This window comes from Miniopterus schreibersii (assembly GCF_964146895.1).
Source record: "Miniopterus schreibersii genome assembly, chromosome: 3".
Lineage (NCBI taxonomy): Eukaryota > Metazoa > Chordata > Mammalia > Chiroptera > Miniopteridae > Miniopterus > Miniopterus schreibersii.
This window is the reverse complement of record NC_138103.1, coordinates 73,493,691-73,508,035: the sequence shown is the minus strand read 5'-3', so window position 1 is coordinate 73,508,035 and position 14,345 is coordinate 73,493,691. Positions and strand designations below refer to the sequence as shown.

The 14,345-nt window shown below is 35.2% G+C and overlaps 1 protein-coding gene across 6 annotated transcripts in view; it reads left to right on the top strand.

Moving 5' to 3' along the window:
* Window positions 1-12,451, top strand: part of RNF180 (ring finger protein 180) — a 68,631-nt gene extending 56,180 nt beyond the window's left edge. For all 6 annotated transcript variants that reach the window (XM_081132650.1, XM_081132647.1, XM_081132648.1 and 3 more), the window contains one exon: window positions 10,757-12,451. In XM_081132650.1, the coding sequence (XP_080988776.1) occupies window positions 10,757-10,956 (200 nt within the window). In that variant the 3' untranslated portion in view covers window positions 10,957-12,451. The remainder of the gene's footprint in view (window positions 1-10,756) is intronic.
* The last annotated feature ends 1,894 nt before the right edge of the window (window positions 12,452-14,345 follow it).

Here is a 14,345-nt window from a genome sequence, read left to right as displayed (position 1 = left end):
ATCAAAATCAGGGCAAGGCAACCTCTAATACCTTTTGCACCTTTGGACTTTGCTACTGTATAATGATGCTCATACCATTTGGACATAGAATGTAATTTCACCTTAGAGAAAGCCTTGGTATGTCAGAGCATGAACTACTGTGCAGTTCTAGTATTTGCCCCTTGAGATACCGCGGGGTCTGGTTGGAAAGGTTTAGATCTGAGATACAGGGAACTGTGATCTTCAGGGAATTGGGGACTTCTATAAAGAAGATGGATAGTATCAGCGCAGCAAGGACACAGACCAAAAGGAGAAAGAAACAGCCACATGCTTGAGGTAAAGAAATAAACTGATTTACAAGATCCCTGAGGTTTAAAGGCAGTAGTTTAAGGACAAATAAAACTTTATACAGTAGTTTGAATGAAGAAGTAGTTTAAGGACATTATATAAGCACATATTTTTTAAAAGAGACAGTTTTATGTCTTTCAGTCTAATATGTATTCTTTTCCCCTTTTTTCTTGGTATACTTTCTAAGCTAGGATTTCTGTTTGATTTTTAATAGAAACAGTGATAGCAGCATCCCTGATTTGAAAAGGAATACTTTTAATATTTATCATTTTCTAGAACTGTTGCTGTGTTTTTGTAGATACCCTTAATCAGGTTTTAAGAAAGCTCTATTTGTTCCCAGTTTGCTAATAGTTTTTTCTTGAGTGAATTTTTAATTTTGTGAAAATTTTCCAGCATTTCTTGAAATGATCGTAGTGGTTTCCCTTCATGATTGTGATCTGTTTTCTAATATTAGAGCGCTGCTGTATTTCTGGGATAAGCTCAACTTGATCATTTCTGTGACTGCTGGATTTGGTTTGCCAGTATTTTGTTTGGAGATTTTTACATCTGTATTTATTAGTACAGATTTATTCCGTGTTAGTACTGTATTTATTCCATGTTTTTTTCACATTCTGCTTTCTCAACATCTTCTTGAGTCAGTTTTTATAACTTATCTTTTTGCTAGGAATTTGTTCATTTTTTCTGTTTTAAAATTTGTTGATAAAAAGTTTTTTATATCTTTTAACCTCTCCTGTATTTATAGTTATAGTCTCTTTGTATTCTGAATATTATTCATTCATGCCCTGTTTTTTCCCTGATCTTGCTAGACATTTGTCAGTTTTATTATTCTTTTTAAATAACCAGTTTTTGAAATAACTCTATTGTATCTTTTTCTCTGTTTCATAATTCCTGCTCTTCATTAAATCCTTATTACTATTCTTGTTGGATTTATTCTGTCCCTTTTATACAATATTAAGGTGGCTTTCTAGAACATTAATTTTCATCTTTTTAACTTTTTAAAAGACTATTATTTAAAGCCATATATTTTCCTCTCAGTAATCTGATATATTACATGCAGTATTTTTGTTATTCTTCATTTCTAATTATTTTGCATAAGAAATTAGCTACATTTAATTAGATATTGATTGAATCATCCTCATTAAAAATAAAAAGGTACAAAATCGGGATTGTACTCCGTAGTTATAAAGCATGACTCCAGATACCACGCCATCCACGCCATGGTAATTGTTTCCCTAAGCGAGCTTCTTTTCAGCTGAGGTTTCTAAGGTTGGTGGAGGGAAGTAGGTGGGCAGGGGGATCTTATAGGAAAGAATAGACATCCCCATATATGCCTTTGGCTCCACACAATTAGCATTCTTTCCATAAAACCAGAACATTCTGACATGGTTTTAGATTTTCTAGCCAAGGAAGCTCATGTAAACTCTTCTCGAATCCATCCAGCCATTGAACTAGCTCACACTTATGTCAAATAGACCCATTTCTTCTCCCCTACCAAGTAGTCTCTTGAAAATAGACTAAGCAGACATGTTTTAATTTTTTTCTTCTTAAAAATACATATGTATGTACTTATACATACAATGGGTAGTATGAAAAGGAATAGGAATGTTCTAGGTAAATGTGAGCTGGCACTTTACATCTCTTCTCAGGTGCTAGTGCACTGACAGCTCTGTTGGTCTCAGCTCTTTCCTCTGAAATATTTAACGTTTCCAGGCATTGCATCTCAGTTATCGGTATCATTGATGTATTTCCAGCCATGTTAGCTGGTTCCCTAAAAATCTTACATAAGTATATAAATATAAGAATATAATATTAACATGTTCATATATATATATATAGCATTCAAGCTAGCAGATTTTACTAAGATCTTTTTGCCAAAAAAATAGTTCCACGCTGTTGAATTCTTTTCTAAATATACTCAAGTCAAAGAAATGGGAGGAAAAAAGTCATGATTTAATATTCCATGCACTAAAACATTCAGCTAAAATGCCGACATCTGAGATATATTTACGACAAATCCATCCATTTCTTGTAAAAGCCTGGGGAATTGTTCTATTTGATCATTAATTTGCCTGAAGGTGTTAGATTGATTCTGCAAGTTTAAACGTGCTCAGTATAAATGAAGGAATGTCCTCATGGAAAAGAATAGAAAACAAAACAGCATATGCTCAAACAGCAGGAGTTTGAGTATAACCCGGAAATCTGCCTTCCCAGAAAGTTCGAGGTAAGTCAGATTTTCAAATGTGCCCTAGACTTGGTGTGCTGCACGTTAGCAGGAAGTGCACTAACCTTTACACTTCTTTTGAAACGAGCAGTTGTGTTCACAGATAATTTTTTAAAAGGGTCTTTTCCTTTCTATTTGTTTTCCAGTAGCAGAATCAGGCCCTGTTTTTGCTATAGGGTTTACTTATGAGTTTTACATTTATTTCAGAAACCAACCCAGTAATAAGCCCTGTGTTATCATAAACTACGTTAAAAACAAGAGACACATGCAAGTCCACCAAAATGTAAAATCATAGATTCTAAAGAGTTAGAAAGAATATATAATGTCACGTTTCCAACCAATACAAGAACAGCCTGAACAATCATATTCAGAGATAGATTTCTGGACTCTGCTTATATACATGCAAATGACAGGGAGCTCACCACCTGACAAAGTCAGCGTGTCCATTTCAACAACTCTTATCAGACAAATTTTTATGTTGAGTGAGCTCTATCTTCTGTTTCCTTTTCTTGATTCACGTCTGTTTTAATCTTCCTACACATTGACTGACTGTTCTTTAAATACATGAAGACACATTTGATGTTCTCTACAAATCTTTATTCCACACTCTGAATAGCCCACATTCCTTCAGCTGTTCCTCATAGAGCCTGGTTTCTATCTGGGCCCTGGCTCTCTGTGTCAGAGAGCCTGACAGGACTGGAATAGTTCCATTTCTTTTCACCCATGTTAGTCTGGTGTTGGGTCACTGAATCCATGGTCTCTAAGGCTACATAGTTCAATCGAGCAATGGACTCAATCAAAACACTTTTGCTTTTATATTAAGTTCATGATCCAAATGAATTATTATACAAATTGTGTATTTTGTTCAAATATCACCATTTCATAACTTATTTTTTAAATTACCATCAGTTTCATTCTCTCTCTCTCTTTCCCTCTTTCCTTCCCCTCCCCCGTTTCTCTCACACACACAGAAACCATTTTCATCCCTTTCATTGTTTCTTATGTGTAGAAGTTGCTTTTTAATTCCATATGAAATTGGATGTTGGTAAGAAATGCTAATAAAAATATTTTTATTAATGTATAGCTGACATACAATATTGGTTTCATTTGTACAACATAACGATTCTACATTTATATACTTTAAAATGTGATCACAGTAAGTCCAGTCACTGTACAAAGTTATTATTGACTATATTGTACATTATATCCCCATGACGTACTCATTTTATAATTGGAAGTCTGTACCTCTTATTCCCCTTGACCCTTTTCACCCATCCCCTCACCTTCCTCTTCTGTGGCAGCCGTCAGTTTGTTTTCTGTGTCTATGAATCTGTTTTAGTCCTCATTTGTTTTGTTAGGTTCCACATACAAATGAAATCATATGGCATTTGTCTTTCTCTGTTTGACTTATTTCACTTAGCATAAGGCCATCTGGGTCCACTTGTGTTGCTGCAAATAGCAAGATTTCATTCTTTTTTAAAGCTGAATAATATTCCACTGTATACTTATACCACATCTTCCTTATCTGTTCATCTGTTGATGGACACCTAGGTTATTTCCAAAATTGGCTATTGTAAACAATGCTGCAAAGAATGTAGGGGAACATATCTTTTCCAATTAGTGTTTTCATTTTCTTCAGATAAATACCCAGAATTGCTAGCTTTCTGGTAATTGTATTTTTAATTTTTGGAGGAACCTCCATACTGTTTTCCACAGTGGCCGCACCAACTTACAATCCCACCACCAGCGTTTCCATTTCTCCACATCCTCGCCAGCACTTAATGGTTGAAGTTCTGATAATAGCTTTTCTGACAGGCGTGAGGTGATGTCTCATTGTGGTTTTGATTTGCATTTTTCCAATGATAGTGACATTGAGCATCTTTTCATGTGTCTCTTGTCCATCTTTCAAGATGTCCCCTTTCAAGAAATGCCTATTCAGGTCCTACGCTCATTTTAATTAGGGTTGTTGTGGGTTTTCTTATTGATTTTAGAGGGAGGGAGAGAGAGAAACATTGATAGGTTGCCTCCCATGCACACCCTGACCGGGAATTGAACCCAAACCTGGGTATGTGCCCTGATCAGGAATCAAACCGGAGACTTTTCGGTGTATGGTACTATGCTCCAACTAACGGAGCCACACCGGCCAGGGCTCAGCAGTTTCTTAATGAAATTTTCCTAAACGTTCAGATATACGTTCAGATACAAATGATTGAAAACTAGAATTTCTCTTTAAAGTCTGTGTCATTTCCAACTAAAAACACTTATAACACCGTCATGACAGATGCAAAAAGGAACAAATTATAAACAATTTGCTTTCCCTCATATTAGTTAAAGACTGGATAATTATCCACCATTACTCATATTATTGGCCAAAAGCCATCCTGTTCATAAGCCATTATAGTAAATGTGCAGAAATCATATAAATTTATTTTACTCAAAAAAAATCCCAAAGTTATGGAAGGAAATTTTGTTTACAGAGCATAATTATATGTAATTTCACATTTAAAATATTTTTCAAAATAACAAAATAAGCGGCCTCTAGGGAAATTACAGTTTGCATCATTTAGTACTTAGGGAAAGTAAAGCATAAACTCAAATTCATTTCAATCAAGTGAGCATTTAGTTCAATGATATTATAAAGAAGTAAAACATTTGTAAAAGAAATAAAAGACCATCAGCATTCATAATCTTAATCCAGAATTTCAGGAGTTAGTTGAGCTACCAAATAAGACGATGGTTATGAAACAGAACTTCACATACCACCTTGGAAAGTTTCATGGTCCTCAACTAACTTGGACCAAAAAAAGTTTTTTTCATGATGGAAGAGAAGAGCTAAGGTTTTGTTTAGCTTTATGAAGCAAAACTGTTATGACTACATAACAGAATAGAATTGTGGACTCTGAATGTAAGGTACCTTGAAAGCACGTTAAAGGTGGTTATCAAGGTTGTCTCGAGACTAAAAGAAATTCCGCTGCCTTTTTTGGGGGGACATGAGCAGTATGCTCATGATCTGAAGGTAGGCTTGACAGTTCCAGGCCCTTTTTGCCACCAGCAGGAGCCACTGCCATGATTTACCATCCCACAGCTGTACCCCCATCCTTTATTTTTACAGTATACATGAAGTACATTTATTTATTATTTAACTCTGGGATACATGGATGGTTCAACATATGCAAATCATTCAGTGTGATAAATCACAATAGTCAATAGTGGACTGAGAATGATATCTCAGTGACTCAGGAAAAGCACTTGTCAATATTCAGTATTTGTTCATGATAAAAACTGTCAACAATGCAGATCTTAAAGAAACATGCCAACCTAACGAAAGCCTTATATGACAAGTCAACAGTTGATAATACAAGGTGGGGCAAAAGTCGGTTTACAGTTATGAGTACGCAAAACACAGATTTTATTGTATTATTATTTATTAATGATTGTATTATTTTCCCTACAAGCAAGTGTAAACCGACTTTTGCCCCACTCTGTGCCCTCAATGGTGAAAGCCTTTCCTCTAAGATCAGGAACGAGATGAGGGTGGCCACTTGCCACTTCCACTCAGCATGTATTGGAAGCCATAACCAGAGCAGTTAGGTGTGAGAGAGAAATGGGAGGCATCCAAATGGGAAGGGAAGACTCAAAATTGCCTCCATTTGTTTGAACTGATCAATACAGTGAAGTTGGGAGGCACAAACCATGCAAAAATCAGTAGTGTTTCTATAACAAGTTTTCTGAAAACACAGAGATAACAGATGCTGGTGAGGCTGTGGATACAAGAAAACCTATGTGTACTTTTGGTGGGAATGTACACTGGTGGCCACTATGGAAAACAGGAAGGAGCTCCCTCAAGAAATTAACAGAGCTACCATATGACCCAGCAACCCTACTCCTGGGTATACATATCCAAAGGAAACAAAAATCATTATCTTGAAGAGATACCTGTGTTTCCATGTTGGCTGCAGCATTATTTACAATAGCCAAGGTACGGAAGCAACCTAAGTGTCCATTGATGGATAAACAGAACCCTCGTACATGGTTGGTTGGAATGTAAAATGATGCATCCCACTGTGAAAACAGTTTATAGTTTCCTCAAAAAGCTAAACAGACAATCATCGTACGATTCAACAGGTGTGCTCCTGGGTATATACCCAAAATAATTAAAAACTGGGACTGAAGCAGGCACTCGCGTGCTGATGCTTTTTGCTGAACTATTCTTGTAGCCAAAAGGTGGGAAGCCCAAGGATCTGTAAGCAAATTAATGGGTAAACAAAATGTGGTGCACACATCAGTGGGGACATTCAGCCATAAAAAGGAGTGAAGTTCTAATGCATGCAGCAAAATCTCTGAACCTTGAAAACATTAAGTGAAATAAGCCAGACACAGAAGGATGGATATTGTATGATCCCACTTACATGAGATATCTAAGAGGCAAATTCAGAGAGACGGGAGATCAGAGGTTACCGGAGACTGGAGAGAGTAGGGAGCGAGAGAGATTAGGGAACGGGGCCATTATTCCTTAATGGCTGCAGTTTCTCTTTGTGGTAATGGAAACATTTTTTAAAAATAGATAGTGGTGATGGTGGCTCAACTTTGTGAATGTAATTAATGCTACTTGAACTGTATACCAAAAAAATGGTTAAAATGGCAAATTTTGTTATATAACATTTTACTACAATAAAAATATATTTTTTAAATGACTTGTTACTTTTCTATCTGGTTACAGAAACAAAACATTTAAAAATTTTATAATTTGGCCTGATAACTTTATAAGCTATATTGAAAATTAAGCAAGTGCTACAGAATTATAAATAATCTGCAACATATTTTAATTTATTCAATATAAAAATTTAATTTTGCAGACTTAATACACTTGACTGCAATCATGAAGCTATAGGAGATAAAGATGAAATTTAAAATCCATTTTGCATTGTTTTCGAGTATATTAACAGAGTAACTCTGTACTTACTTGTGACTGTAAAAATATTCCTCCACCTCTGCTAAGACCTACTTATATCAATCAACTTTTGACACAATAAAAGTCTTATGTAATATGAAGAATACAGAGTAGTGAAGCACCGCATTTCAACCTTTGCCCCGTCACCTGAAGGACAGGACATACGTCCTTTTCAGTACTGATTTCAGGGCTCTGAATTAAGCTCTAAAGAATCTTTTTTCCATAAGAACTATAAAATGTATCTCAAATATATTCATAATAATACTCTGTTCTTACTGCAAATGCATTCAAGAGGCTTGATTTGGGAAGTCTTACATAATATGCTAATTATTTAGTGTATTCTCTTAAGTACATCCTTTAATATATAGGCTCTCATTCACCCATTCAACAAACGAGTATTGAATGCCCACTATAAATACTGTGCAAGTTGCTATAATTGCAAAAATGATGATCATCCAGCTTACCTCTGAAAGCTTATTGCCTAGGTCGTCCTAAGTCACCATCGCCTTCTGGTGTCCAGAGCAGGAAATTCTACAGTGCACTGTCTTCCCCCACTGCATTGTCTCTCCTGCCCTCCACCTAAAAAGGAAATTAGCACTCATGAGGAAAGCTTTAGAGTAAAAGGGGCACTACAGGTAATGACACCAGGACAGCACGACCAGCAGACTCCCAGGAAACCAGCATGAACGATCCCCCTCCTGACACTGCTGCTGCTGCTGTGCCACGTCTGCTCTCGGCGCTACTGTTTCCTACAGCTGTGCATCAACACCGTTACCCTGTGACACAAAAAACTGGAACTTTAGAACAGGAAGAATCTAAGGGTTATAAAAAATCTTTGGGGATAGCTAAATCACATACTTTCCAATGTAAAAGTAACAGTAATCATTTCCAATAGCACTGTTACCAGTTCTCCAGCCTAAATTTGTCAAGTTTTTAGGTATATAAACTACTTTGGGAATATTTGTGTTTATGCGTTAGGATAATTTTTGAATGTGAGAAAAACTCTTCTCGATCCCTCTCATCTCTTATTCAAACAGGGGGCCCCTTTCCTCTTAAAATAGTGACTATAGTTTAGAGAATAGTGGTTAGATAGCTTTCAAAAGCTGTTGGGATTGAAATCCCCTAATTATGCTCTCCAAAACAATGCCCACAGGTTGCATGCAAGGCAATCCATTGGTGTGTGGGAAGATAACATTAAAATTTATACTATATTTGCTTACACAGAAGAACAAGTAAGCTTTATTAGTATTTAGTGAGGCCTTACACTGGCATTCTTACATGTTACGGTATGTAATGTTAGCTGAGGAAAACTGCAGGTATGACAACACAGAAGGGCTGACTTCATTCACTTTTTCTCTGTGTTGCAATATACTGAAGTTTACATATGCCCAGTTAAATTGATTTTAGGTTATATTATCTACTTTTAGCTGAACTACCAGTACAGAGTGGACAGGAGACTTAATTAAACAGAACCCTATAAAGAAATCAGATTGACGATAATACTGAGAAAGCAAACAAAAAATAGAGGAGCTGACACCTCATCCTATTGTTAATTCAGTCACTGGTGGAGGAAATTGAAGAAATAAATGGAAACTGTTCCATGTTCATTCACTGGAAGAATTAATATTGTCAAAATGTCCATACTACTCACAGCAATATAAAGATTCAGTGCAATCCCTATCAAAATACCAATGACAATTTTCACAGAAATAGAAAAAAAATCATAAAATTTGTATGAACCGCAATCATAAAATTTGGGGAACCGCAAAGACCCCAAACAGCCAGAGCGGTCTCAAGAACAACGAAGTGCAAGGTATCATAGTTCCTGATTTCAAATTATATTGCAAAGCTCTCATCAAAACAGTGTAGTACTGGCATAAAAGCAGACACACAGACCGATGGAAACGGCAGGCAGCCCAGAAATAGCCCACTCAGGTACGTTCACTAACTTTTAATTAGGGTGCCAAGAATACAGTGAGGAGAGGATAATAGGGAGTGCTGGGGAAACTGGAACCTGAACCTACACCAAACACAAAAATTAACTCAAAATAGATTAAAGACCTGAAACTGTAGAACTCTGCAAGAAGACAGAGGGCAAGCTTCGTAGCATCAACCTTGACAATGACTTTTTGCGTATTACCACAAAGGCTCAGTCAACAAAAGCAAGAATAAACAAGTGGGGCTATGTCAAACTAAAACGCTTCCATATGGCAAAGGAAACAATCCAAATGAAAAGATCACCTATGGACTGGGAGAAAATATTTGCAAACCATTTGTGATAAGAGATACTGGAAATTGGCTAAGACTTCAGGTGATCTCACAACAAAAAAGTCATAATCGTCATTTCACCATATAATTATATCAAGTCATGTTTTGTACCTTAAATGCATACAATTTTTATTTTAAAAAATAAACAATAATTTAGGCCTGTTGATCAAAGAAGTTTGACTTTAAATAACTGCACTAATCCCCAGGTGAATGTGACCTAGTGACCAGAATAAGCAGCGTAATCTAGAGCTAATAGTTAATCTTACTCAGTTGTTACAGTGGGTGAACTAGAACCTGCTTTCATCTTGAGCATTGCAGAACCTTTTATCATTGAGTTACTAGCAAGTACTAGAATTAATCTTTTCTGTTCAGTTTATTGTGTTTTCTTCACGCACTAACACTAATAAGTACAGAAATAGAGGAGGCAGTAGATAAGTAAAAAGCAACGATTAATAACCAGGTTATCAGTCTTTAGAAAATGAATTTTAGTTTTAGAAACTTTTGAATTTACATATTAATCAGCCAACAAAACCAGGTTGCCACTGGCAAGTGTATACTCAAGCTCTGAATAATTGGCATGTAAATGTCACAAAGAAAAAAGACAGCATTTCACAGTGAGAGGTGGTATTTCTCAGAAATGTTACATTCATTTAGTCATATCACTTGGACTACTGTTTACTTTTGAGAGTTGCTCTCTATGTACCAACCAGCCATTTAAATAGACATATAATTAGAAATTTATAAAAATTAAAGCTAATTTTATTTCATTAATTAGTTCATTGAACTCTGCTGATTTTACTGCCCCTACCCTAAGAACCCTTAACTAAAAGAGACTGCTGATAGTTGCTTATCATTGGGAAAAAACCTGTCAGGAATACAACAGACCACCGAGTGGAATTTGATATGCTCAGTTCATAGTGCAGCGTCCTGTCTGATCACATGTCTGGAGTTGAAGGGACTTTAAAATAGCGTGTTCATACCTGTTCTAGGCTTCCACAGACGCGCGGCCCCAGTTACCAGGAGGCAGTTCCCGCATGGTGCGCACCGGATGGACTACCTGCACTTCGAGGATGACAGCCGTGGGTGGTGGTTTGACATGGATATGGTGATCATCTACATTTACTCAGTGAACTGGATCATTGGATTCATTGTTTTCTGCTTTCTTTGCTATTTTTTCTTTCCATTTTAGGAATTTTCACACCTTACCACAGTTGAACAATCACGGGTGATACAGATAACAATTGCTTAAACATTTTGTAACTGTGCTTTGAACTTTTTATAATGTTGTATTATATAAAATGTGGGTGTTTATAGGAAGTCTGAGAATAAGTAACTTATTAGTAATTTATTAATGTTTTTCATGTAACAAACTAGACTTGATCTATCTAGCTCTTAGCACCAATGCACTATGAATTTATAGTTGTTCTTTGTTTAGGATTTGTGGGCTCTAATTTTACAGTCTTTCATACTTACCTTCATTGTAAAAACTGTTTTCCTCCACTTAAAAATAGTAAAAATACAAAATAAAATGATAATATGGATATGTATCAGAAAAAATATTTAGTCAGTCACCACTTATTCTCAGGCAAATATATGCATTCGAGATAAGCCACATTCTCGGGCACTGGTCCAACAGGGTATATTCTGTTTTGGTTTCCAGTCATCCCTAATTATGCCCCTTTCTATTACCAAGAAAGCTGGCTGTCCTAAGAGAGCTTTAGTGCAACATTTTTAATTATTACAAGAACAAAATAGTAAGTATTAAAAAAGAGACTAACCCCCACCAATAGAAACTTAGAGAAATATATTAATACTTTTTGAATTACAAGATTACGCACCCAAAGAAATAAAAAAAATTATTGACTGATTTTCAGTAGTCTAAAATAGCAGTGCATGTCCAAACTGTAATCTAATGATTCATTTAACTATAAGGTTGTCAAATACATAGTAAATGTGCAATAAAGAGTGACTTTTACATTTTTATTGTTACGTGATTTAATGTCTGGAATAAAGAATTGTTGGAAATAGGCTTCTATTAGATTTATAGAACGAAAACATGGCATTTATTATTATTACAGTAACCCTTGGAATTAGATTTTTCCTTATTTAAAAAAAAAAAAAAAAAAAGCTCTGACTTATCCCAGTGTGGGAAAGAATTGGGGCCAGTATCCCAGTTTTAAGAGTGTGAAAATGGACACACAGAGAAGTAAGCTTATTTGTCTCAGTCACTCAGGTGGTCTTTGTGTAAACCTCGGACAAAAGTTTTTATTAGGAACTACTAATCCATAATTCCTACACTATAATGCAATATACAGATTTTTACATAAGGTAGGTGAATCTCTCAGGCCACTAAAAATATTACCATCATCCAAACAAATTGGGATGGATCAGGCTTCAATAGTTCAGCCTATAAAAAGCACAAATTTGGCCTAATTATAACTGACTGTTATAATTATTTGAATAAAATAATTATTTGAATAAAAGCACTTAACGGATGGTATGTGATGTTCTAAGAAATATGGAAGCATGGTACAGTTTTTATTCTATAACTGTTATTGTGTTTTAAATCATATTTGTGAAAGAAAACAGTAGTATGCATTAGACATGAAGTTCACAAAGCAGAAAACTAAATATAATTTAGAAACAGATCAACTTTTGCTCAGAGATCATAATAAAATATATAAATTATGCTTGCGTCTTGTGATATGTTACTAATATGAAAACTGTTGTAGACAAAGCTCAGTATTACCTTACAAGAATAAAAATTGCCATATATAATCTCTAATTTATTGTTCAAAGTAAAGATAATATAAGGGGAAATACTGCCCACCTGAAGTATATGTCAGGGCTGAAAAAATTTTAAAAACACATACGGGGAGCAATATTTTAGGAATTTTTAAGTGGAGTTTGCTCCAGCCTTTTCCCAGGCAATTCCTGTCTCATAAACTCTAGGAAATGTGCCTTCATTCATTCCTAAATTACTTAGAAAGTTAATTTTAATTATTCTTGAAGTAAAATAAAGTAAGTAGTAGTATAGATACATATTTCTCAGAGAAATAATGTTGATTCTCAGTATATATTTGTTAGGTCAGTGATACATATCATTTTAGAGAGATGTATCTATAAACTAAATGCAAATGTGTAATAAATATAAATATACATTATATTAAATAACTATAATACTCTTAAAAATAAAGCATAGCCTGAAGGAACATTTTAACTGGATTGACTATATGTATATTGATTGATAGCTTGATCTGAGAATTACATCATTTGGCATGTTGAAATTAAAAGTAAATTTAGAAAATATAAACTTTTAATTTTACTTTAAAATATTTAAAATTTTATACAGACGGAGTTAACAGTCGCGAACTATTAACTCAGCATTTTCTAGAGCTACCAGTTTATGAGAAGCCAGATGAAACTGGAGTTGAAAAGAAACCCTTCTCCTGGTATGTATCACACAGCAGCCATTAAATAGGTGATTGTTAAATGTATCAATAAAATACATGAATGAGCTTTAGAGTTAAACAGAAAAGTTAAGGTTCTTACTGTATCTTTCACCACATGAATTACATAAAACTCATTTTCCAATAAAGAACAAAGGTAAGGAAAATCCTAAAACTAATCGTGTACTACATTTGCCCTAATTAATACTATTTAATAGTTTTCACTTTCTGAGCTATCACTATTAACAATTTCTACTTCTACTAAACTGAATTATGGTGAAGGTTAATTTTAAACATTTTTGCACATTTTTAAAAAATGCTCCAATAGAAGTACATTTCTGAATACTTTCAGCAGGTGATTTTTTTTTTCACTTTAAAAAAGCAAATTCACAAACTAACACCAATTCATTTTATATTCAGCAGAACCTAGGTAAATTTAAATTAAATAAACTATAAAAGGAATCAGAATTTGTGTTATGCAGTCACCCTGCCACAGTGAATCACCAAATTCAACAGTGAAAACCCCACACTATTTCTGTGTCTGCTGGTTACTAATGTCACTCTAGCATTAAATACTAAATATAACAACAGAAGCACCATCAATTTTGCTTCTACCTTGGAATGTGGCTCCTAAGATAGTTGTAAGGGCATGACAAAAAAAAAGCCAGTTAAAATCTTCACTTAAATGTCTTCCATAAAGCTAAGTGAAGACACAGATTTATTTTTAATCCTCACCTGAGGATATATTTTTTTAATTGATTTTAGAGAGAGGAAGGTGGTGAGGGGGAGAGAGAGAGAGATTGCCTGCCTCCCCCACATGCCTGGACTGGGGATCGAACCCGAAACCCAGGTATGTGCCCTGACCAGAAATCGAACCACAACCTTTTGGTGTATGGGACCACGCTCCAACCAACTGAGCCACCTGGCCAGGGCAAGACCCAGATTCTTAAAAGCTTAATTTTTATCTCGATCATTTGTTAATGAATGACTTACAGAGGAGCATTCTCCAATTAAATGCAATGACAGTTAAAGCGTTGTTCATAGAATTCTGCAATTGAAGCCAGAGGACAGGACACTGTCATACAGCACAGTGTTCTAAGGTCCTGAATACTTTAACATGCTCAACTCT